Below are 27,168 nucleotides of genomic sequence, written 5' to 3'. Positions count from 1 at the left end.
CGGTTGGATATAAAATGCACTTTTGGATCCCTGATGTAATTTCCTCCATGCTGCGGCCAGATTTAGTGCTGGTTAGGGAATAATATCCTTGGGTTCGCTGGATAAGGACTGGATGGTCTTCTGAGAAAGCTGAATCCTAAACAATGACCACATCGATTCACGCATCCTTGCAGATTAAAAACAGTCAGGTTTCCTGGCCATTGATTGGCCGATAATAATTCAGGGTAAACCAAACCATCCTGTGCGTCACTATCTTACAATTGACCACAAAACTACCAACAGCCGTTCGTGCCCCAATTCGATCTCGTCCAATCTTGGAAAGATCTTTATGCCCGCCAAGACGCAATAGTACCGGACAGGACCTTAAATCATGCTGTTCATTTGACAGGCTTATGGTGTAATAACGGTGCATTATGTGCTGTACCGTTTATGTTGATATTTTGTGGCCATTCCGCCATCCGGGCTCCAGACGATCTGGTATTGGTGGATGAGATTCGGATGCATTTAGGAAACGGAAGATTTATCCCTGATTATGATTCTGCTTGATACCACTGTTTTCCTTTCTGCACAGCCAACTCCCCGACCGAAAACGAAATTCATCATTTGCATCCATAGCTAGACATCAAAGAGTTAACAAATAGGCAACATTATACATGCATCTGATTGAATCGAGGATGTCAATCGGATGGTTACAAGCCCCTGGGTCTGTCACCGAGTGAACAACTGTAATTTCCATTGTTGAATACGGAACGCTTCTCGAACGAGGATTAGATTTGTTTTACTCGAGTGAGGCTTCAGTGATTGAATCACGTGATTCGATTAGAGTTAGATAGGTATCTCTTGATCAAAGATTCGATTAAGTATGGAGAAGATGTTTTCTTCGGTTGACATGGGGGAGTAGTGTGGCCAATGGATAGCGTCACGTCAGGGTTGAGGGGTCGGGGAGCAGTTGTCATTCAATGGTTTTCATTTATTCTATCCTTGTCTGCAGATCCAGAATATAACAGAAACGAAAAACTGGCCAACTCTCTAAAAGTATGTTCCATTCGGCCCCTAATCCGGTTACTCTCAGCTCACAATACATCCTCCACAACTTATCCATCATGCAATAGTAGAACGTCTCAATGGGTGATTGGCGTAATCATATTTTCGCTAAGTGGACAGAATCGTGACAAACTCGAATGAGTATGTCAACTACTTGCTGCTCTTATCCTGAGGTGGAGAGCCTGAGTTGCTAAACCTAGGTTGAAATGGTATCTGAAGTGTTGTCCCCTGCCTGTTTTGACGTCTTCTTCCAAGGCCTCAATCTCTAATTGAAAAAAAAAAAAGGCACAACTTGTCATAAAAACTCATCAACGTCAGTCAATTCACCGCATCCCGATGATTCGTATACCTTATATGATGATACCATCTCCTTTGCTGAAACTTAATTAAAAATCTTCCCCAATATTATCAACTCATTTCATCGATGGAATCGTTCAGATTAATAGCAGACGCTGAAATCGCTTGCCTGAGCTGATTATTCAAAGTTTGAAAGAGTAGCGTCTGGTTTGGCAAGAGCCTGAATTTGAGATATCGTTCCTTGATAAATATGTTTAAAACTTCGCGTGAAATGGACTGTACTAACCCAATTGGCACCTAACTGTAGTGGTACGCAAGATAATGTTGATGGTATAGAAGAATCGTCTGGGTGGCCTGTAACTCCTGGGCTCCGGCATGATAGATGGCCACTCAAAACCTCATCTCTCGTCATCAAACAAAACTTGTTTCGACGTTCGATCCAAAATCGCGCCAGATATCTACAATATAAACTACAATGATTCATGGGAGTTTAACGACGGTCTACGACCTGCTCCATGGCGGCCATATTGATTATGTGCCGGGGAACGAACAAGGGAATGAAGCACGATGACAAGTGGGACTGGAGTGGGCTCGACCTTTGATGAAGTGGCGAGGGACTGGTGGAGATTTAGGCGACGTTCTTGAGATCGGGTGGTGGATTCTCATGGGGCAACATCAGTATTTTGAGTTCCGATCTCTGATGAGGTGACCTTGCTCTTTAGTCTTTCCCCTGATGTGAAATGAATTATTCTGTAGCCATTAAAGACTAAATGAATGTTTAACTCCTTAAATCAGATTGTTACTGTTGTATTGAGCCACTCCTTCTCCTGAGAGGATCTTGTCTCTCAAGACAACACCTACGACACTCTGAAGTGATCTCATCAGTAAAAAAGTTGGAGTTCCAGAGCACGGTGGAGTGACTCGCATAGGGAATGGTCCAGTGACTGGGGAAAGTCCTGTTGAAACTGCGTAATCTGAGATTCAGATGCAAAGATGAGGAGTCTAATTGCCCTTCTGATGATTTCCCTCTTTTACTTTACGTCTTGTACTGTTTAGCTCTTATCTCAATTTACATCACTGAGTGTGTAACTTTCTCAAACCAGACTCTAAATTTACAAGTTAAGTGGTTGATTATTCCTTAATTAGCTGTGGACTGTGGCTGATTTGAAAATTAGAGAGATATAAGAGTGACATGACGCTGGTAATGAGGGATGGTGCTGCATTTTCAAGTAACTCAGGGTTGGTGTATCTTCTCTGGCTTGATTGATGACTTGGAGAAGTTGGAAAGTCAGCAGTTGACCAACCTCAAACTAGTCAATTGACGGGTTTTTGACTGAGTTACGTTTGCAGTTAGGCATGAGATTTTCCCTTCCACAAAGTGCATCCATGTGACCTTGCAACCTCGCGTCCTTGGTCTATTGATAAACAGCTACAGTATCAGATGATTTGTTTGTAAATCCACAACCAGGATTATTAGCGTGAAGCTAACCTCTTCCCCTCTCATTAGCGCTGCGTAAGACGGCCATAACTCTTGGGTAAGAGAACATCAACGTGAGCTAGAGGTCGCATGTACTTCCGTCTATTATTGACTTTGTATGGTAGTTATGACTACATTGTGTCGGACTCTTTTGATGTGAGAACTGAATGAGTTGAAGGCGAAAGCATTTTCATGTAGCGTGAGGTGTGACAGGATGTCATGAGAAAGTCGTGCTTCTGTCCCCTTTCCTGACCAGTGAGATCGCAGACTTTCATCTCAATAACAAAAAGGTATAACATCAGGTGTAGCTGCATTTTTGCACATTACTGCCTCGGTTCTGGCTGACATTTTAACCCTACCTCACAGTGTTAGGTGACACAACCGATACCTCAGTAGTCTCAAACATTAGAAAATGCATCCATTCCCACAAATGAAGTTAGCTGTCTGAAAAGAACTTTTCCAGGGTTGCGTTTCCCAATGTGAGGGGAAACCAACACGGGTTCTGTTTGATGTGAAAAAATATCCGCCCTTTCGAAGTCCTATTTAGTGTCAAGTTACAGAAAAGAGCGCAGGGAGTTAGTATCTAACGACAAATGCTATGGCTTCAGGCACTTGTCAGAGTTTGATTGCAATCCTTTTTTCCACAGATCTGTGTTGTCAAAATGCTTTCCCGGTGCAGATGAGATGTTATTACATCACTGCTTTATGATATATATAGCTATCAGAACAACTTATGTCATATCTACTTGCCATATTTTGGTGAAGACTGCTGAAAATTGAGGCTGACAGCTATGGGGAACTCGCAAGATTCATTTGGCGAGAGATTTTTGATAAACATTTGTTTTCATATCATTTCAGGAGCGCCACCAAGCGTTGGAGAAGATGGGCATCTCAGTGCAGACGTCGGGCATCAAGGTCGAACAGGGGCGATGTTTCCTCGTCAACCTGAACGCAGATCCTTCACTCAATGAACTCCTCGTCTACTACTTAAAGGTAAGGACATTTTGAATTATGAAAAGCCGGCTTGCGTGACCAAAAGTAACAAAATAGACTGTTCTTCCTTGTGAATTTTAGATTTGCCTGGATTTCCAATCCAATTGATGCTTTTCCATCAGAAACTATAATCCTTTTATTGAATTGGCTTTTTGGAAAAGCGGATTGACCTGGCAAATGTTGTTGACGTGGCAATTTGGTGTCCACTGCGCCTGCATGACCGCAACTGAATGAAGAGATCATTCAGGGACTGACCTGGTAAATGGAGAGTGGATTTGGGGTACAAGTAAACCCAGAGCTATAAAATCGCTTGTTTGTGCAAGACTTCATCTTCAACATTCTTAATGAAGTTTTCCATTACTTCCTTGGGAGGTAGTGGTTGACTTAGAGTTAACTGACCCTGCCCAGCACATCGCGATGCTGCCCAGCACTTCGCCACCCTGCCCAGCACATCGCGACCCTGCCCAGCACATCGCCACCCTGCCCAGCACATCGCGACCCTGCCCAGCACATCGCCACCCTGCCCAGCACATCGCGACCCTGCCCAGCACATCGCCACCCTGCCCAGCACATCGCGACCCTGCCCAGCACATCGCCACGCTGCCCAAACATTACCAAGCCAGTATCCTGACAAATCTGAAAACACTCAATCACAATTCAACCAATAAAAAACATTTCCCATCCTATCGAACCGAACCGTAACATAACCGCCGTCAAGTTACTCAAACCTTTTTCCACAAGAAGTGGACATGGACGACTTTTACCGATTCGTGTTTTGTGCCGCTTGAGACCGAGCAAATCCGATTTGACGACGAATCTAATATCTGGCCAATCGACCTCGAGTTATTGGCCACAGAGCTGCGTTTGTCGTCAAGCCTCACGGGATATGATCAGCGACTAAGTTGACATTTTTTCCCTCGATGTCCGTCTTGTCAGCAAATAGTAATAAGACTACAGCGTTGTGTTTTCCCACAAGGATTAAAGAACAAATGTTCAAAATAATGTCGTCTTGTGATTGTTGGAATTTTTGCAGGCATGTGCGAGTTTTTGTGATTCAGGGTTTCTGCAGAAAGGGGGACCAGGGGACATGTCCTCTCTCAAAGTTGTGATGACCAACAAGTTTAGATTAGTAACAGAAGCCTTCTGGTGGACCGTCTTGTTAGGTGATGCATCCAAATGATGAAGCGTGCTGGGCTGGTGTCAGACAATCTGTCATGATAGGGATCATACAAATCTGTCTCACAGCCGACCAGAATGACCTGACTTTCAGGGTTTTTGATTTGACCTAGTTTTCAAGGTCACAGAGCTTGTTCCAAACGTGACCTTAGTTGCAGGGTCACCTTGTTAAGTGATGCACCCGAGGAGACAGAGAAAACTCTCAGATACAAAAAAAGATGAAAATTTGGTAGTTTACTGTATAACACTTCGGAAGGCAAATACGGGAGGAAGAAGTCGAGAATGAAAAAGTAAGGATTCATGTAGCAGCCTCTCACTGTCACCCCTTGGCTCACTTTCATCCCCTTGATCTTGCGTTATTTAATGAGATGAGGCTTGTCTCTTCTTAATGCCGCGATTTCATTTGAGAATCTCTGCACGCCAAAAGAATTCAAAATTACTCTTGTCTGTCACATCGCAGTGGGTAACTTTTTCATCTCAACAAATTTAATCTTATTAATTTTTCCGTCGTGGGCTTATTTTGGTTTTTGTACGAGCTCACATTTTCTAACGGAATGTCGTTGTTGCTATGACAACCTTTGATGATTTGATCCGTTTTTTTTGTCACGAAATGATAGCATGACTTTCTTGAGAATGTTGATCGACCTGAGTACTTTCAAAATTGTTTCAGGAACCCATTGTGACTTCAGGTCAGCACCTCATGAGTCGTGAAAGGGTGAAAAATGCCACAGGTTTTCAGACATTCATGGAATTGAAATCTCAACAATGAATATTTGCCGTTTAAGACAAAAACTGATGTTTACAGACCACTGTTGCTTCATTGACTCATTTCCCAGTCCCTTCATTAGATATTGCAGCGATGTACGATCGTCTGACCTGTCAATCTCGATCATCGCCAATGTGACGTGAGGTGTTCTCGCTGTCAGTACCACCGGAGAATGACGGAGGGATTACCCCGTGTTATTAATTATATCTTCTGAGACAGACGGAGGCTTAGAGGTTGGAAAATGAGATGTCATGGATATGCCTTAGGGGGATGCCTCCAGTTGCTGCTCGGACAGGCATGTCTCCAAGCTGTGTTCACACCGAGACGGAGGAACCAGTTGATGTCTCTCTGTCGGTTGTTTCCTACTCTGTGCCTCTGGAGACAATGATACCGCTGTATCTTGATAATGATATCCCACCAGGATGCTCACCTCATGCATAAAGACTTATTCACCATATTGGTGTGTTTATCTTCGATCAGACTCAAAACCTTGATACAACCATCACTCATCTGGCCAGTCAGGCATCCCCCTGCTGTCGAAACCCTTGTACGATCTTGATATCCCTACGGATGTGCATATCATACGTAAAGACTTATTGACCATATTGGTGTGTTTATCTGCGATCGGACTCAAAGCCGTGTTACTAATATCATTTGCTGGAGCAGGTATTGCCCGACTTTGTGTCATTCTCATGGGAGAGACATCATAGACAACCAGGAATGAAATTATCATAATGTAAATGCTATTTCGATGATTGGTGCGTGACGAATACTTTATCTGAGAGACACAGTGGTGAGGCTTATTGCTGTTTGTACCAATGGTATTGGGAGCGTTTGAGATTCAGTACGTCTTGAATGGCATTGCGTATCAGTAGTCAAAGAAACAGCAGAATTGACGGGGTGGTCTACTAGGCAATAAGGCCCAGTTCCAAGGGGTCCAATGAGTCAAACATAGGTGTGTGGTGCCAGAAGGTCTCAAGTGAACATGGAACAAGGCTGCCTCATTTCTAGAAGCCACTGTGATGAGCATAATGGCGCCTTTGAGCTGACGTAGAAAAGTCAACCTACAGTCTTATTCTTGTCCATATTACACTTGTTGTGCTAAAGCAACGTCACTTTGATTTACTTGCAATCTTGGAATTGGCGTCCCTTCTTCAACATCGTTGGCTAATTACTCCGTGATGTATTCGATTATGTCGTTATCGACTTGGAAAGATGTCTGTCAAATTAGCGGCAATCGGATCGAGATGGAGAGTTGCTTCTCTTAGGGAGATAGCGGCACACTTTTCCCTGTTTTAATTGCGTAGTTTGTGTTATGGAGGGTGAATAAAGTGGGCCAGTGGGGTGTAGTGAAAGGTGCCTGACTCAGGATGTTAGCATTGTTGGTCACTGACACATCCCTTGTGACCTGGAGCAAGTCACTTAGCTGTGATTGCCGCTATCTTTCAATGAGGGAGGCGTATAACACCAGTATTCCTTGTGCGTGTTGTAGAGGCTATACCGGAGGAAGCAATGCCCCCCCCCCCAACTATGACATCTGCCCCAACCACCATACTGCTCTGTAATGTGTTGCCGTCCTCTCCAATGTGGATAGAATCTCAAACCAGTACAGACGGGGTTAACAACATTATTAACTTGAATCAATCTCTTCTGCCTCACTGAGATTTGTCAAACTCAATTTCTTGAGAAATTCATTTCATGCTAGAAAAATTCGCCGATTTCGCCGATATGTAATTTGACCATCGATCGTCGGGTTTGAATTTTCCAATACTTCTTGATCCAACTTTACCAATATCAAGCATTTCAGGTCCAATTGGGTGTGAATTTCAAATCGATGGTTCGGAGATTATGAGTGATTATTTGGTTGAATATCCTGTTGGGGTCGAATTTTAGTTTAATGATTGGTTTATAGTTTGATTGTGTTGTATGGCTGGCTTCATGTGTCACCGACTCAATGATTCTGTGTTTTGCGAGGTCGAATCTTTGTTGGGTCCAACATCCATGTCTACAGATCCTGGTTGTGTCCAGTGTCCTTTTCGACAGATGAAAAGCAGTGATCAGCAATTAGCACAATCCGTCAAGAAAGATTAGCTAATGTTGCTAAACCTATTCCACTCTCACCACAACACTCCCCTCTATTGATGCTAGTGGACTCTCCCGTGAGCAGTCAGTGCTGCTACTGTTTCACAATCCCGTCAGCTCGGGCTAGCAACAGCTTGCATCATTCTCGACAGATCCCCAATGGATCAACGCTGGCCTCTCCAACGGAATAACCAAATCATGTGAACTGGGAATAGCGTCAAAGTTCATGCAATGTAGTGGATAGTTTTCTGCGGACAGGTTTTCAAATTTTGTTTGGTTATTTTCGGATTATTTTCGGGTGGAGATTGTGATTGGGCGTATTTGTGAAATCAAAGAATTGAAGGTTCGAAGGATGGGAAATCAGGACTGAAAAGAGAAGTGTCTTTAACTGTGTGAGAATCATTCTATTTCATCCAAGAAACAGTCCTTGGGAGTTTCATTCAATCCGGGCATCAAAATTTGAAGGTCAAACGATTGCTGACATCATCAGAATGTGAAAGGAACGAATATTTGTGATCTGTTAGCAAAACTTGACACATACTTTAGAATAAAAGTACTCGTATAACATGATGGATAGGTCTCGAGTGAACTACTAAGTGACTTTTGTACAAGCGTCCGCTGGGCAGAAAATCGGTCCAGTCTTCCGATTTGGCGACTTCAATGTAGGGTAGGTTCAAAGTCAATTTGATCTTACAAAAAGTCTCCCAATTCAACGAGTTCCTACATGGAACCTGTGATATGAGATGCAGCCAATGCCTTTGAATTAAGGATAAAATTACTAATTAGCTTCCAAGTTAATTACGATAAACCTAATTAAGGATACAATTTCAATCGCCGCGATATTTAACGAGATTTTAACGAACGCTGGATTACCATGACGCTTCCGAATGATTAACCTATTGGATTATACTCGTCCATGGGTACGGTATGCATCTTTTTCAAAATTTGTTGTTGTCGTTTACTTTTGACTGACCAGTCACAAGGCTATAAAAGTTGGGTTTAAATACCTCCATCTCAGAATTGGTGTACGAAAAATGTGTGCTTACAGTACGAAGTCAATCTACACTTGTGGTAAATCATGATTCTTATAGTGTAGAAGAATCTGATGATGGCCCCTGGGACTTCATGATATGCCGCCAATATGAATTTGTCTACGAACGGGATGAAAATATGTGTATCTATATGCGTAGACGGTTCTCGTTAAATGTCCCGCGGGTCGACTCGAGTCGAAAGGCCACAATGTTTTATGATTTATCTGGGTATGTGATGTTTTATCGCTGTTTATAGTGGCGATTGTGGACCTGGTGTGAATTGCTGGCCATACTAAATTACCGTGAAAACTACCAATCTACCTCTGCCTGGTGCTGCTAGGTTTAATCAAAGTGCTGAAAAGAAAAATCCATCCTATAAGTGCAACATTCGAGATAAGTTTACCAAGGAACAAACTTCCACAATACCTGACAAACTCTCCGTGAAACCAATGACATTTAAATGAAACCGTATCCACGCTTGTCAAATTTCAATCAACGCTTTGAATGGTGAACATTGGAGTTAATGATGGTTGTTGAGGTGAACAAGGCATATGGTGAGAGTGCTGGTTGCAAACGGAAATATCGTGGATGACTTTTCTTTCAGGCTTCTCTTCTGCAGCGCTGCGGGGGATATCAAGGTCATTCAGTGGAAGTATCACTTAAAGGGTTAAAGGATGAATCTTATTGCATGCAATCTTGATGAGAGAGGTTTCAAGGTCGTGGGAAGGGTCTCGCCCGGAGTGTGATCATAGTGAGTCAATCTTTGACGAGCAATTTTATTAATTGTTTCCTTTGTGAGCTCAATATGGGTGCGCCGTCCTCCAGGGGATAAAATTTCATGGGTGGCGCTCGTGCAAGAATGGAAGGGGGCTGCATGAATTGACATTCGAGATTGGTTCAATGATTGGATGAATTGTTGGTGAAATGTTGCCAGAAACCAAGGTGTCTGGACAAGGTTTTTGCAAAATGGCAGATCCACGCGATAAGTTTCTGACCGTGAAAGCCGAATCACAAGACCGCACCCAATATCGAAGGTTATTCACAAACAAAATAGAGAATGGCTAAATCAACAACTGAGTATGATTTGAGCATCTCTCATGCTCTGACGAAAAATAACCCACTGAACATGTTTTCATGAATCACAGTTCTGCTGTGGAACCTTGAAAATGATATCAAATAAACCTTGCTAACCACTCTCCAATTCAAATATTATGCAAAATCAACAACACAGTTATGATATGACCACCTCCCATTCTCTAATGGACCAAATTATCGTATGGACATGTTTCTATGAATCACTCCATGGTACCACTGTCTGACCTTGAGGCGTGCACATTATCAATAGGACTTTACCAACCTCCCTCGAATCCATTGCTCAAGAACTCCAAAGTCAACATCATCCACTTTGAAGTACTCTGATGAGAACTTTATTATCTCTAATATAAAGGCATGATTCATTAGTTACCCATTGCATATTATTAATAAAATATGTGCTCGTGATTAGAATTATTTGGTTTGAGTAAAATTTGATTAATATTTTTTTACATTTTGTAACTAATTGCTGAAATTCATTGAGAAAAAGATGGCAAATTGCTTTACCACTTGTGAGCGGAAACCTTCAGCGAGAAGCCTGGCCAATTTCCTAATGTTGATGTGGTATTTGTTGTAGAAAACCATATGCAATACCCTTTGAGGACTTGAATCTGCGCCAAGCTTGACAGAATTTGCATCAAAATGTTGAGATTTTGTATCTGGTGAGACATGCGCGTACCCTTTTGACTAGAAAAGATGTTCCAAAAACACAAATATACGTCAGAATTACTTTGCTGAAGGGGGTTAATCACTCCACTTCTCAGATATCTCAACTGCACCACTCACATCTAGATCTTACAATCCGACATGTGATACTCCCCTCAAGTAGAAAATTAGTTTGTATAAAAACATGAAATATGAAAAATTGATGTTTGACGACAACGGGGCATTTTTCATCGGAGGAGCAATCGGCGACTTTCGCTGCCATGTTTGTCACATTGATTGACTAATTAATCTATTCGTTAGTTTTGCCTCGTTTGTTGTGAGTGAAAGTCGATCACGCGGGCTCTGTTTGCCCTGTTCTTCTTGATTAACCCAGTAAGACAGCGTTGTCTGTTGGCATGTTGAATGGTCGAGCTTTATTGGTCATGGAGGAAGTGCAACTGGAGCAATAGATATTTCGACGGGCAATATCATCGCCAGGTGCTTGTCATACGAAGTTTTTCAAAGAGCAACACACTGATTGAATTTATTGGCAAACAGGCGCATGAAGATCCGGCATCAGTCAAGCAATCGAAGTCACATCAACAGAGCAAATCATATTTTAATCACATTCGATGCACTGGCATCGGTTCTCAATGAAACATAGATTTCTGGTCATTGGAGTAGAAACTAAACAAATTCAGTTCTGTGATGCATCTGCGGGGAATTAGTTTCATGCAGTTTTTCTCCCACGAAAACTTTGAATTTACTTGATAGATCTGAGTATGGCATAATGGAAGTAGGAGAATGAGAAACAGATGCTCGGCTTCCATTTCAATAATGGCTATAAAGAGCTTCTCTAACGCGTTGGGCGAGACCTTATTTATATCTTGGTTAGCATGCCCGCCGCTAGGCGATTAACTGAAAATGTGATTTTTAAAAAAAAATTCATTTAGCAAGCCCACTGCACTCAAAATGGCCAAAAACCAAGAAAAATTTTTCTTTTTTTTTTTTTGTCATTTAGCAAGCCCACTGCACTCAAAATGGCCAAAAACCAAGAAATTTTTTTTTTTTTTTTTTTTGTCATTTAGCAAGCCCACCGCACTCAAAATGGCAACAAAAAAAAAAAAATTTTTTTTTTGTCATTAATTTAGCAAGCCCACTAGACCATTAGATTTCTGGAGCAGAGACAATATCTAGTCTGCTGCCAATCAATGAGCAAATTGACCAACTTGTAGCTTCGCAAACGTTTCATGGTGTACAGTTACCAGATAAGAGGATGTCGCCCTCAAAAGTCATCGAGTGGCCTGACTCGTATGAATAATAGAGCTCTCTAAGATACCAACCTCTATCTCTGACAGCGTTTAGTTAAACATTCATGAGAGCAGTGGAGTCAAAGATGTTGAAAGAATAGAGGTAAATTGGAATTCTCGATGGATCTTGTGAGATACGGGATCAATGTACTTTTTGTTCAGTTTTGTTTTCTTTTGGACTCGACAGTCGCCTGATTAACTTTCCTTGATATTCAGGTGTCTAGCTAGATCATTCAGATTGGTATAACTGAAAGAAATTTTCATCCACCTAATGTGAGTGGATTTCTAATTGTGGACACCTGTGGGGCAAGGGTTAATATCTTCATCTCCATTGCTCTAGCTCATCAGCATCTCTTGAAAGTCCCATCAATCTCCAGCTCTCCCTTGTTAATAGTTTGCACTTAAATCAAAGAAAGACACGTCCTCTCAATTGAATATAGCACCAGCACTAATTAGTCCAGCTCATAAGAGTTCTGCTGCTGGTCGTAAATTTCTTCTGATCGTAATATCAATTCACATATTCACTGCACATTCGCGCTGAATGAAACATGAGATTTCCTTGAAGACAAAGACTGTCCTGAAACTGTACGAAATCAGAAAAATTCGTTCCCGGCTCTTCTGAATCGCATATTGTTGCTCCAAAGCGGATGGATCTTTGTCATCGAGGTGCTAGGGGAGTCGAGCTAGTTTTGCTCACTTGGAGTGCTGGCATGGTTAGTCACTTGGCAAAAAGGCTCATACCTAGCCCCTGGGATTTCAATGTTCTGATGCCAATGGTGCCCGAAGACAGAAGAGGCAAATCTCAGTGGCCTGATCAGTTTCTCCTTGTTGGTAACAACGCATGACCTTTCTCTTGGACAAAATTTGCTCTATCTTAAGCTGCAAGTGCCTCCTCACAAAGTGGAAATCCCAGATGGCCTGGTTGAGATGTTGCCATCCCTCAGAGCTGGTTGATTGATGTGGCAGATCTGAGGCTACCCACAACAAAGGTAGCTCTGCCTGCAAGTCTGACAACTGTAGCAATTCAAATGACAACCCCGAGGTTTCATGCACCGCCCTTTACAGCGGACAGCCTCTCACCTTCGAGCAGATGAGCGCGCCGATGGCTGATGGGAGTTCAAACAGTGTTAGTGGCAGATGCGTTAGTCGGAAGCTGATCGCCACTCAATGCCTTCCGTAATTTCCCACGGTAAATGCGTCACATTTAATGATGTTGTGATAAGTTGGCGTGAATTTGGAGAATGACCTTTGACCTTTATTTATCTCTGGTTGCTCCTTTCGAACAAGCCCTCTCCAAACAGAGGTACTTCTGAAGTGAGATTCGAGGACAGCCGCTCTGAAGCAGATGAGCTCGACTCTGGTCTCCAGCTCCACATTTCGGCTACATAAAACGGATCCCCACTAAACTATTCTTTTGAAAAGTACCATGCACACTCCCAAGTGTACATTAATCACTGCAGGTGATCACGGAACAGAAGTGAATTGGCTCAAAAACCATCAACTTGAGGAATCCAACACAATCCACCAAATAATCTCCTAACTTCCCGTTCCTCTAAATCAATTATGCAATCATCCTCATCCAAAGAACTAAACATTTCCGACCGTTTACAGTAATATCTGATGACGAAGAAGAATTCCCCCGACGTTTTTCCCAGCATACCGCAACAAAGTTGACCAACCAATCGATTGATTTGTTTTTTACGTTGCCATGCCAACTAATCATTTGTGGCAACGCACAGTTTTTAACCGGATGATTTGGTATTCTGCGTTTGTTGCCGAAGCGGAGGTCAGTCATCGCCGGCGGCAACAGTTATCGGCAGGGATTTCGGGTTTTTGCCACCTGTAACTAAAGGGCTGAGAAAAATGTGCTTAAGTTGTGGCACAGCCCTGTTTATTATCTTGCTGGTCACATGTAAACAACGCGCAGGAAGAGAGTTGGCAAAGACTGACCAGGTTGCCTGAAAGATTCCTCCTCTTCCTCCTGTCCTCGGCAGTTCTCTCAAGTCGGTTCCATCTCTATCCTCCAAGTCAGACGTGGCCCCGAAATACCAGCCGCATCAGACTTGAACAAGCTCATGAGATGTCGAAATGAACAGTGACCGTCTGATAACGTCATTGACCAGTAGATACTGAAATCTAACCTTCGATAGTAATCCATCAATCATGATAATATCTGCAGATTAGTGTCACAGAACAGCCCAATGGTCATCAATAATATCAGGATGTAACTGTTTTACTACATTGTTGTCAATCTCACAGCTAACTTCACCAACCACTGAGATAAGTTGGTGGGTACAAACCACAGACATTGATCTGCCAACCATGTTTTCTACGAGGTATGACCCCAAGACGATGATATGATTATTTCACCACATGATGGACGGATCAATGTGGAGAAATGGGATTACTGCGTCAGGGTGTGCGACTCCCTCGACCAAACGCACGAGACACACACAAATCAGCAGCAGTATTATTGTCAAAGATAAGGGAATCCTTCAGGGGTGGCCAAACTTAATGATGAAAACCTGCACCTCTGTTGGCAAGCTATTGAAACATTTGTCTCTCCCAGGGACGAACACAGTTTGTTGTGGCAAGAACCTGTCACCTCAGGTCAATGAGAAAGAGCTGCCTGAAATTGGTTTGGAGATGAAATGCTCTCTTTTCCTGGTGGCTTCCCATTCTGGTGCCAATCATCAGACACAGGTCAAAAGTTAAACTTATCTGAAGTTGTGGACATGACCATTCTTTGGAAAGCTTTCGACGAGCACCTTCTGATGGTACCATTGTGTTTGGTGTATAATTCATACCATGTTATCATGAACTTACAAAGAGTATTTCGTTCAAGTTTTCAGCCGAGATAACTTAGGTTTCTCCCCCTTCGTCTCGTTGCAGGTAAGCTTTCTAATAACACGAACACCATCAAAGTCGGTAAAGTATAAGCTGTAATGAAGTTATTTCATTTTAACTGAGTTAGTAGAATGTACTCTAGGCTGAATGTCTTATCCTGTTGGCGATGTCATGTGCACTTTCAGTAGGAAAGTTGAGGCTGATTGTGACACTCTGGGAAGCAGACGGACTGCCTTGGAAAGAAACTATAAAACAGGCAAGTGGAGTAATGAATTCTTCAAGCTACTCAATGAAGTATCCGTTTAAGAAGTCTGTTAACCAATCACTAGGCAGAAAAATGACCCTTTTATCATGGTGGCATCTTATGCTGAGTGGACGTGGAAGTCGTTGCAGCCTCTTCCTGCCCAGCGTGGGCCGCATTGTCGATCCTTGTCACCATGGTATCAAGTAGAAAGGGAAGCGGGCAACAGATCACACTGATGGCCGAGCTGTTGTGACTGTCAATGAGGCCACATTATGCTTGGTCTACTGACGACAAGTCGCAGTGGGGAATATATTACAAGGATGGACTCCTGGTTTGGGGGTAACGTGGACGAAATACAAGGAGATCTCATGGCTACAGAGATTGTATCATCCATTCTATTCGCCTCTGAGGTGCGGACACCTTTGGGAAGACCAAGTCTACCAACTTCGTTTCCTCAAAACCCAAACCATCTTTACATTTTATTGGAACAATGAAGAACAGCTTACAACGTTCTCAACTGTTGCTTTGAGTCGTTACCATTCCTTTGGAACGCATTCTCCCGAAGCCCATATCATCCCTCACCACTTAAATTCGTAATCTTACCCGCATCCAAGGAGCTCCTCAAGTAATATATTCCCCGTTGTCATTACTAGTGAATCAGGAATTTACATCTACCCACGGTCGACGTTTGAATAATTCACGATCAAGGATCCTGTAGGTAGTTGGAACTTCCTTCCGATTTGACCTGTCAGATGTCGTTAAAATCGCACCAGGTAGAATATATTTGATCACGTCATTTCTGACAGTCGATATTTCAAACCCTGTGGCAAGGTCTCTCTCACACATCACCCTCTCGCTACTTAATTGATGAGCAAAATGAGCTAGTTTTACGAGGGGCTTCAGCTTTTCAGTTATTCCTCTGATCCAATGTCAAGAGCAGTGCCAGCGGCAAAGTTACCTCAGTACTTAGGCAGCATTCCATGTTTCAAGCCCTGCAACAAGGTTCACCTCTTGTTACTTAACATAATATGAGCTGAGCAGCTTCAACTTTATACGGTGGCAGCCATGGTCAAGAGAGGGCCCGAGGCAGGAACTTATCGCCATATGGCATTCTCTGTCAGTCGATATTTCAAATCCTACGGCAAGGCCCCCGTTTACATCGACCACTTGCTACTTAACAGATGAGCCTGCAACCTCTCTTGTCGGATGAAGTGATCTGCTGGCGCTACAGCTTGGTAGAATCAAGGTCAAGACAGGGCTTGAGGCAGGATCTCCTCAGCAGGCATATGGCATTCCCTGACAGTCAACCTCTCAAACCCATCAGGCAAGGTGTGTGTTTACATTGAAGGGAATCCACCCTTGTAAGATGGGCACGGAAACCTTTTTTCCTGGTAACAGAAACGGCCTTTACAGGAAAGACTAAACGTGAAAGAACTTACTTATTTTTTCCAGGTTTATTACGTCCAAATGATATCGGCACTTCTTGAGGAAACAATCGCCTCTTCCAAAAATCTTTATACTTGCGTTGCCCTTTGGGGTATCAATTAGCAGGCCTGGTACGACAAGTGTTCCCCATGTCTAGGATATTGGCATATTGGCCATTGAGTCCCCTTACATACAAATGCGGTGCCAGTGCCGATTACAGATCAGAGAAAGGTCAATATCACCGTCTGCGGTTTATGGATACAGTGCTCAGGGTCTTGTGACACTGCCGGCGGCTTTTCCATTAAATACAAAAGGCATCTCGTTCTTAATGGCCGCCGCGTTAAGGAGTTAGGTGTTTTGGCCTTTGTGTTGGAGGGGCAAAGTGAGAAATAAGTCAATCCGGAACTGTCCATGGTATCAACAAATGCCTAAGGGACCACTTCGATTTGTGATAACAGAAGGTATCTCCTACTTAATGGCCATGTGAAGGGCTAAGGTGATTTGGTCTGAGACTGCACCTCCTAATGCCACCTTCCGTATTCCTTTGCTGACCTTTGTTAGGTAGGAGATTTGTATTGCACTTTGTCCAGTGTGCTATTTGTATTCTTGGCAAAAACCTTGGCAGAAGACAGCCGTATTTCACCGAAGAATTCTGAATGACATGACATTAGTATAAATGGCGTGACTGCATTAGTAAGTAAGAAATTAGCAGATTAGATGTGAGGATTCGCGACCGGAGGTTGTGCCATTGTATGCCTGATCCTGCAACCTTTCCTGCCATTGGTCGTTCGTCCGTTCCTGAAAGACTTTGTTCCATGAACAGGATTTGTTTTTGCAGTGTCTTGTTGTATGGAGTGATCTTTGGATGTTTGTGGGATTTTATGTGGATGATGGGTGGTTAATTCCCTTGATTCCCACGTAGGTAATGGTGGAGACCAGGGCAGATGCTTACAAGTGTTCCATTTCCCAGACATCTGTAGTCTTGGCGTTCGTGCAGTTCAGAATCTTGTCTTTCTTCTTCCTTGATCCATGGTTAAAGGTGTTGGCAGGTATTTGAAGGCATACATTGTTACCAAGCTGGCCCACTGAAACTTTAACAGCAATACAAACTCACAATTCTCTTAAAGATAATTACACAAAATAACCCAGGCATTTCAATTGGTCAAAAAACATTCAAAGTGACAAATAAACTGCTTGAGAATGCCTGCTCAATCAAACGACCGTAAAAAAGCCCATCTCTAATCGTTATTACGAACTCCCCCATTTGGATATTTGTTTGAGAAGATAATACGATTGTTCCAACTTTGTGCTAATCGACGGCACTGAGGCTAATCATGTGATCACTTCGGCGGCCACTTTGCACGAGGCAATCAAAACATCTGATTGCTTTGGGTCAAGGAGTCTCTCTGCTCGGAGTCGGGATTAGAGCATAAGTGAGAGAGACAGTACATAACGAGATATGGTGTGCGTATCGGAATTGATACGATATTGGTTCATATCCTTTGTGAGCTTTGAGACCAGAATCAGAAAAAAATTCAATATTTCTGGTTTTCTTGCAGTGTTATGTGAGACGAGCAAAACCGACAGTGGTGTATGAGTCTCTGCTCCAAAACGCCTCGAACTGAAAATACAAATGACACTAAGGGAGCACGTCAAAATTATTTGAGGCCAACAAAACAGACAGCCTTTATCTCTCCCTGGACTTCCTCCCCCTCTGTCTGGTATCAAATTGCTGCCCCAAATATATATGAGATGTTCTGCATGGGCAAAAAGCTGGAGCAAAGTTTCCAGATTTTTTCATTGGATCTTCCAATGTCATCCACAATAAAGAACTTCTGAACACCTGGCGCTTAAACCTAGCCAAATCCAATATAACGATAAAAATGTTCATGCTACATGAGACCTGATTGAAATAATCCAATGAAATGTGTAACCCTGAACGGAATTTGATAGAAGGAGGTGGATCTGCTTATTCGTGTTTAAAATGTTGCCTCGGGAGTAAATGGGGATATTGGAGGTGGGTTGGCTGTGATTTGGGTGACAGCCTTCAGTGTTGGTGTCTGCTTCTCTGGAAGAAAAAATCGACTTATATCAGACCGAAGGATGTTTTGTGACACTGAAATGAGATTGAATGGAAGAAGATGACTTCACTTCTACGTGTCTCAATGTTGCCTTGGGTGTAATAGGGTCATGTGGTTGGTGAAGTCATATGCCATGAAAGATGGTTCATTGTTGGCTTTGGCAATGGCATGGGTCTGGAAAGCAGCCCCTGTCAGATGGCACAGTTATCAGTGTCTGTTCTAGGCAAGACAGGAGGGAGTCTGCTCAGCTTATGCGGCAGGGCTAGAAGTTACCCACGGGCTCCGAGGTAGTTGTTCCCTCCCGTGGATGCCCCCTACTGTCGTTGTTTGATACAAAGATGGGGAAGTTGTAATCACATGCGACCACATTAGCAAAGTCAGCACCACTTCAAAGAGCGGGAAATGATGTGATTGCATGTCACACAACCTTGGCTGAATTGGTATTGTTAGAAAAGGGAGAAAGTTTGATTTGTTATTGGAATTCATTGAAGATTTCAAATCTGGCATGATAGGTGTTGAGAATATTGGAGTAATATCGTGCTTCTATTAAACTGTGAAAAGAGATCTGGATGTCATGTCGAAAAGTTTGAAGAACTTGGCTGTGACAAAGTCCCAGTCTTCGGCTAAGATGACACAATGATGATACTAATGATGTTGATGACATGTTATTCTTGACCACCACTTTTCAAGGACCAATCAGACAGTGACATCTCATCGCTTATACCACGGTCAGTTCACGAACCCGCCAACCATTGACAAGGTTGTGGCTCGCCACTTTTGGAGTAAATAATTCAGTGCCCCATCGAACGCCTGCCATCTAATCATTAGCAATTCTTCCCATCCCAGTCAGTATTGGCAAGACTTTTGAGGCATTTGGTGTGTTACAATTCAGCTTTGGGGTCCACGGCCTTCTGACCATTAGCACTTTACTCTGTCCAATATCAGCAGCATCTTTGAAGCTTTCGGTGTGTTACTTTTCAGCCTTGTTGAGCAAGTGCCGTATGACCATTAGTGGTTCCCTAGGACCAATAACGTTAAGAGCGTTGGGGTGTTTGGCAAATCACAATCTATCAGGTTTATCGAACCCAGGGAAGGTAGTACTGTTATTCAGAATCGATACCATTTAGAGCCAGCAGGAACCGTCATCTGTCAAATCATCGCCCTGCGATATAAAAGGGTACAAAATACTTCCGTTCAGATCGATTGCCCCGGGTGTCGGAAGCCACACGATCAGACCAACAGCATCGGTGAGATATCTTGCTGGTTAGTGGCCGATTATGCTGTCTTCGTGTGCTAACATGGAAATATTAGCCCGGTTAGGGGATATTGAGATGCCAACACAGTCTGACACATCTGTGTAATTAGATTTTTTGGATACCTACGGGAATTTAATCGAGTGTATGATAACAAATTTTGCCTTCTTCAGCATGTGCAGGTTAAGAATCGCTCTCAAATCAATTTCACTCGGTTGATATTTTCTGCTGTGCATTACACTAATCATGCGCTGTACATATGCACACTGCATGGACTCCACATCATTTGATTGATATCAACTTGATTCAGGTCTGTGTTGGGGTTGTTAAGTTCAAGTACAATTATCTTCAGCCTCTCGATGTGACATCATCCGCCAACCGCAAGACTTCTATGTGACCTTCCGGACAAAAATATTGACTTTACGCCAGATCTATCCCTATCAGATAAACAGGGTATATTCAGTGCAGACCGTGGCAATTAGAAGCTGTGCGTGAAATAACAAACTGAGAGAATAATGTTCGTTGAAAAAATCCACAAATATCTCAATCCTGTGACATTCAGTCATTGTTTCTCCCATTCATATCGAACGTCTGGCATACAGGTTCAATCCAACTGTGCCATCGCTGGGTAAATATTATCAGATATTGTTATGAATATTTCTCATTTGATGAATTTAAATCTGTCAGTCCTCGACGGGCCCTTCATCTGTTTTGACTGATTTGTATTTGTGGTGCGTGATATTGGTAGGGTTCTTGTGTACTTTCAGAGGGAAGGAAGAGGCCTGATGTGGCCACTGGCAACATTCAGTGAGAAGGGCAGATTTGTATTGAAGCCGATGGGCAAATATCCATTGTACTCCTTAATCCTTCTGCTCCGTCTGTAGAACCTCTTCCAAATGAAGGGCTCCATTCAATCAGAAACCGAATTAACCTTCTGACAGAAAGTCTGTCGGAGGACCCTTCAACCTTTCCCGTGGATTAAACTAGGTAAACATAGCTGAATATGGTTTACTTGTCTTAACGAGAAAAATTGTTGAGATTATTGGAAGAAAGTCCTTGAACATGAAAAATTAGCCCTTAGAAGACAGAATAAACAACCTCTTTACCAGAAACATTCTGGAGTATGTACTTACTTAGTGATGCGTGAAATGTATGATTTGCGACGCTCTGGAAAATTGCAGATTTATTCTGGACGATTAAGTGAGTCGCGTTGAAATCGTGCCATAATTATGTTCTGCGCAATTCCTCTCCAATTTGTTTAAAAGTCGAGCTGCCTTATCTGTGTATCCATTAATCGTACGTTTAATTGACGCACGAATTTCCCATGTTTTATTTGCATTGTCAGCTCCAACGCGGATTTTCACTTGAATTGTGTTTATTCGATTTGGTTAATAGCACCAAATCACGACAGTTCCGTAGAACTGCGAAGAGTTTGCTGATGTTGTGAGTCTCAAAAGAAGTGTCATTGGTATTGATGATGAATGCTTCGCGAAGAAATAAGACATATGGAAATTACTGAATCAAGATTTTGATCAGAATTCCTTGGGAGTACAGTAGACAGGCAGAACTATCTCCCCAAGAGAAAAGGGAAGGATAGTAGGCATTGTTTTGAAAAGGGATAGTCTTTTGGTTTGTTCCCTCAGGGGATTTCTCCACATTTCAGGAAAGTTGAGGATCAGGGTGCAATCCTTCTAATAAAGTCTTTTCTTATGAATCCCGGGAAGTATTGTATTGAAACGAACAAGCCTTTTGGGAAAATCGCAATGGAAAAGGATTTGGTATTGTTTTGTCTTTTGTGTGAGGCTTAGCGACTGCTGTAGGAATCTTTTGTTATTGTTCTTTCGTGAAATGTTGGAACTGCGATGTCAGTTTTAAAACATAGCAGCTCCCCATTGTATTTCATGTTGTTGTTTTTGTGATTCGTAGGGAATGATTCTGGTTGTTGCATATTGTTGTTTTTGTGATTCCTAGGGAATGATCCTGGCTGTTACCACATCTGATCTGCTAATTTTCTCATCTCCATGATTGTCACCTGCTTCCTGTGATTCCAGTCATCCGGGGGTAAAGTGGGTGCGGACGGTTTAGTCATGACAGCCTTTCAGTAATCAACGTCGCGGCGGCCATGATGTTTTTATGACAAGGTCGTATCAGCCATGTTGATTTCCCTGCCAAATGCACACAAATAGCTTGATTTGTTTACAGTGAAGTCGTGACAGCCTTCAGAACTCTCAACAGGTCATAGCAGCCTTGTTGTTGCCAAGGTCGCGGCGGCCATGATGTTTTTATGACAAGGTCGTATCAGCCATGTTGATTTCCCTGCCAAATGCACACAAATAGCTTGATTTGTTTACAGTGAAGTCGTGACAGCCTTCAGAATTCTCAACAGGTCATAGCAGCCTTGTTGTTTTGTTGCCAAGGTCGCGTCTGCCATGTTGACTTTCGTGCCAAATGCACACAACCATCTTCATTCGTTTCATTATCAAATGCTGCTTCATTTCATTAAGTTAGCTTAGCTATGAAACTGACTCCGATTCATTCATATCATGGCGTGAGTCACAGAGTGCCATTGCACACTTCCTGATAAGTAGATTGTTGCATTGCAACTCCTCGAAGTGTCGTGACACAATAATTGGTAAAAAGACTGATGCTTCATGCTAAGTACAAGAAACTTCAAATTGAAGATGAATGCTGAGAAGAGATATTGACTAGTTGGTACAAGTATATCGTTGGTTTTACTAATGGAAATTCTGATTGAATATTTGTGGTGACCATCTGGGAGAGTGGGGTTAATGTCATCCATTCAAGTACCTCGTCCAATATAAAGCATTCCTCGATCTCTGCCACAATCGCGCAGTGTTTTCCTTACCCGAGTCAGCCAATATGGATATAATCCAGATATCATTCGAATCAATCATCATACAATATTCATGCGGGGAAAAAATAATACTGGGATTGATGAATCGTGTGATTCAACTGCAATGGGATATTATGGGATATTGTGATTAACGATACCACTGGATGGGTCAGGAAGGTCGTCAGATTGTAGAGGCGTCATTCAATAATCCAGACGTTTGGTGAGATTTTAATAAACAGTGTACTTTTGTCAAACTTTTTGGTGACAGAAAGGTCAGACACCAGATGGCCAAGGTCAGATACAAGATTGCCAAGGTCAGACACAAGGTGGCCAAGGTCAGACACGAGATGGCCAAGGTCAGACGAGATGGCCAAGGTCAGACGAGATGGCCAAGGTCAGACATAAGAAGGCCAAGGTCAGACACAAGGTGACAAATGTCAGACACCAGATGGCCAAGGTCAGATACACGATGGCCAAGGTCAGACACAAGGTGGCCAAGGTCAGACACAAGGTGGCCAAGGTCAGACACAAGATGGCCTAGGTCAGACAGAAGGTGACAAAGGTCAGACATAAGATGGCCAAGATCAGACACGAGGTGACAAGGGTCAGACACAAGATGGCCAAGGTCAGACACAAGATGGCCAAGGTCAGACCTAAGATGGCCAAGGTCAGACCTAAGATGGCCAAGGTCAGACACAAGATGGCCAAGGTCAGACACAAGAAGGCTAAAGTCGGACAACCTTTTGAGATTGTCCCTTTGTATGTATAAAAGTATCATCCCGTTATTTCCTTCCTCATTTCCCCTCAACCTATTAATCAACATTTGCTTCAATTCCTGGTCACCGATGTGAAAAAACTCCAAGCGGCTTTTTGTCTCGTTGTCGATACTGCGGAAATGCTTGGAGGGGAATCGTCTTAACAGACACACTAATGAGGTTTCTATTGGTGATATTGGTTGTTCATATGTTGTGAAAAAACCTATTCGTGTTCTGTGTTTGGAAGAAAACATATCTATTGGCTGAAGAATTGTTCGAGGTTATTCATGTAACGTCTGCTCGCGTTCTCTGTGTTTGGAATAAGACCAAGTTGTATTGGCTGGAGGCAAGTGGCTTAAAAAGTCTCGCAGATTTTCTTCGAAGTAACTAATCTTTGATGTTAGGAATTTGCTAAGGATGAAGTACAGAATAACATGCACCGCTCTGAGCAATTGTATCCTTTCATCAAAACTTAGCAACTATTTTACTTCAAAACATGCCTCGACATTAGCTTGCCAGCTCAGCTCACTTGTATTGCCAATATGTATTGGTCACAATCGAGAGGTGATAAACTTAAAAGGTACCAGTAGGAAATAGTCAAGATAATAGATCCAAAAGGGTTGGTTACGAGAATGTCAATATCGTTTAGGTCTCATCTTCACCTCATAAGTCCTCCATTCACATACATCGAGAACAGACATTCATGGTGGGCGTGAGAAGATTTGGCTTCCCCAGGTCTAAGATGACTGATATGTGGATCTTGACTATTGGTTCAGAAAGGGTTAATATCGAGATGTCATTACCATTCCGCTCGTGTCTTCGCCTCATAAGCTGTCGTGTCACATACATCGAGAAGATATTGTTATTGTTGGGGTGACAAGGTTTCCTCAGGTTTTCGAGAAGAAAAAGGTCTGTTGTGGATAAGTCTTTCTGGTATTGACATGGCACAGGTCTTGAGAAACTTTCCGAAGTAAACTTTTTTCGAAATGTCTTGGAAGACCTGAATATTTTATAGCTGCAGATGAATACAATTTTAAATTTTGTGCTCAAGGGCTCACAAGGGGTTTTGGGATGTTTTTGCGTCAAACTATTTTTAGTCCAAGGGGACTGCAGCGGTTAAACACAACCACTAAAACAATATAAAATTATGAGTCACTCAAATATATGCCAATTAATCCCCTCTGAGAGATTATAACTAACATCGAATAGATTCCTCTACACTTGACCCCGGAACATGCATAATTAGGCTGACACTGTAACATGGATAATTAAGAGAAAGAGATGGCTTTATAAGCCAGCGTGGCACCATGGGGGGCATTCATCATATTCGTAATGTTTTATCTGATCTCAGACGCCATTTAGGCTACCCATGATTCATTTGGTGTGGTGTAAATAGCGTCAGTGGTCTGAGGATAGGAACGTAATTTAGAACAGAAAAGAAGTTTGTTTTGCGTAAATGTCTTTGCTCATTCCGTAGAGTTCATCGATACTCTGCTACACAATGTTGTGGCCCGTTACTATAGTGATGCAATCATCTCTTGGATACCGAATCCTGATTTATTTCATTGCCACAAACAACACCTTTGTACAATGTTGATAACTGTATTTACCCTTTCGGAGTGAGGTGGTGGTGATAGAGTAAACGTTGGTATGATGTTGATTGGAATCGTCTCAAATGTCTAGGAGCCATATTCATTGCTGAGCTAGTTGACTTCCCAGCCATTTAGCTAAGGACTTCCCAGCCATTTAGCAAACGAGTTCCCAGCCATTTTAGAAAGGAGTACCCAGCCATTTAGCTAAGGATTTCCCAGCCATTTAGCAAACAAGTTCCCAGCCATTTAAGATAGGAGTACCCAGCCATTTAGGTAAGGACTTCCCAGCCATTTAGCAAACGAGTTCCCAGCCATTTAAGAAAGGAGTACCCAGCCATTTAGGTAAGGGCTTCTCAGCCATTTAGCAAACGAGTTCCCAGCCATTTAAGAAAGGAGTACCCAGCATTTAGGTAAGGACTTCCCAGCCAGTTAGCAAACAAGTTCCCGGCCATTTAAGATAGGAGTACCCAGCCATTTAGGTAAGGACTTCTCAGCCATTTAGCAAACGAGTTCCCAGCCATTTTAGAAAGGAGTACCCAGCCATTTAGCTAAGGACTTCCCAGCCATTTAGCAAACGAGTTCCCAGCCATTTTAGAAAGGAGTACCCAGCCATTTAGATAAGGACTTCCCAGACACTGGGCCGAAGTTAGTGTCAAGGCCAGACGATGACTTTTTGCACCAGCCGAGTGTTGTGGATCTAAGACTACAAGTTCTCTTCTTTTCACTCATTGCAGGATCGTACTTTAGTTGGCCGCCCCGATGCACCTGTCGAGCAGGACATTCAACTCCAGGGCCTAGGAATTTGTCCTGAGCATTGCATACTTGAGATCGATGCCAATGATGTCATTGTGGTACCACTAGAGGGAGCAAGGTGAGCAGTTTTGTTTTGTTGAAACAATGATATCATGTTGCTCATTGATGCCAAATGTCATACGTTACATGGTCTGTTGATTTTCTTTGCAGGACATGTGTGAATGGTTCCCTGATCGGGCAGAAAACCAAGGTTCGACATGGCGACCGGATCCTCTGGGGAAACAACCACTTCTTTAGAATCAACTGTCCAAAGGCTAACAGTAAGTTGATTAGCATATTATGGTGAAGTGACGTACCTGAGGCCTCAGTGTCTGAATAGACCTCGGAGTTGAACTGCAATCATACTTTGTGGCCTTGGAAGGAAGATGAAGAAGAAACAAATGTGGTTGAGTCTAAGATAGAGTCACAGATCCTCCCCCAAGTAACCGCTGTTATCTTGTCCCCCTAGGTCCATCGACAACGGAGCCCCAGCAGCCTGTGGACTATGACTTTGCCCAGCAGGAGGTTATGATGAAGGAGATGCCCGATGACCCGATACAGGAGGCCATCGTGGCAATGGAGAAACAACACGAAGATGATAAACAAGGTAACGGTTTATGTTGGCATTCGTCGCATTCCATCGTGTATAAGCAGAACTCGGATTGTGACAGCTTGAGAGCTTGACCCCAAATATGCTGCTACCATTATTTCCCATTCCACATTTTGCAGAGGCCCTTGAGAAACAGCGCCAGATGTACGAGCGCCAAATGCAGATGTTACGCAACCAACTGATGTCACCGAGCACGCCATCGCAGCCGTTCCTACCGTTACCACCGTTTGATTTCAGTATGAAATCGCCGGGTTCCAAGATGCAGGTGAAGTACCAACAGTGGGCACAAGAAAGGTACGCATATGGTTTGTGTCTCCAGATTCCTGGCACTGCCATGACACTGAGCTAGTGGCTGTACTTCGATTATTTTGTCCTTAAAATGAGTTATAAAACCAAGTTTTCGTCAAGAAGAAGATGGTGTACATTGTGTCTTATTGATGTGTCAACTTGTTCCAGGGAGAAGCTGTTTTGTCAGAGTCTCGTCCGCCTCAAAGAGGAAGTGGTCAAGGCAAACTGTTTGGTTCGGGAGGCCAACTTCCTTGCACAAGAGATGGGCAAGAAGACAGAGTTCTCGGTCACGTTACAGATCCCGGCGGCCAACCTCAGTCCAAATAGAAAGGTAGGGTCGATGAGATTTGGCTAACTGAATCACATAAAAAGTTATCAGTATATACACAGGAGAGTGACTTCTATGCATGTCTTTGCGTATTTATCAGTTTCTCCATTGAGGCAGGAAGATAAGAGGGCACTCGCCTGATCATTGCTACCAAGCTTTTTGTTTTACTGGGATGCTATTCTGCGT

At 42.9% G+C, this 27,168-nt stretch overlaps 1 protein-coding gene across 9 annotated transcripts in view; it reads left to right on the top strand.

The window, feature by feature from the left end:
• Positions 1–27,168, top strand: part of LOC135502696 (kinesin-like protein KIF13A) — an 82,943-nt gene that overhangs the window by 33,650 nt on the left and 22,125 nt on the right. For all 9 annotated transcript variants that reach the window (XM_064795650.1, XM_064795643.1, XM_064795647.1 and 6 more), the window contains exons 13-18: positions 3,677–3,811; positions 25,699–25,835; positions 25,928–26,037; positions 26,226–26,363; positions 26,486–26,660; positions 26,823–26,985. In XM_064795650.1, the coding sequence (XP_064651720.1) occupies positions 3,677–3,811; positions 25,699–25,835; positions 25,928–26,037; positions 26,226–26,363; positions 26,486–26,660; positions 26,823–26,985 (858 nt within the window). The remainder of the gene's footprint in view (positions 1–3,676; positions 3,812–25,698; positions 25,836–25,927; positions 26,038–26,225; positions 26,364–26,485; positions 26,661–26,822; positions 26,986–27,168) is intronic.

The sequence above is a fragment of the Lineus longissimus genome, chromosome 19 (assembly GCF_910592395.1).
Source record: "Lineus longissimus chromosome 19, tnLinLong1.2, whole genome shotgun sequence".
Lineage (NCBI taxonomy): Eukaryota > Metazoa > Nemertea > Pilidiophora > Heteronemertea > Lineidae > Lineus > Lineus longissimus.
The sequence above is the reverse complement of the archived record's forward strand: the minus strand, read 5'-3'. Positions and strand labels throughout refer to the sequence as shown.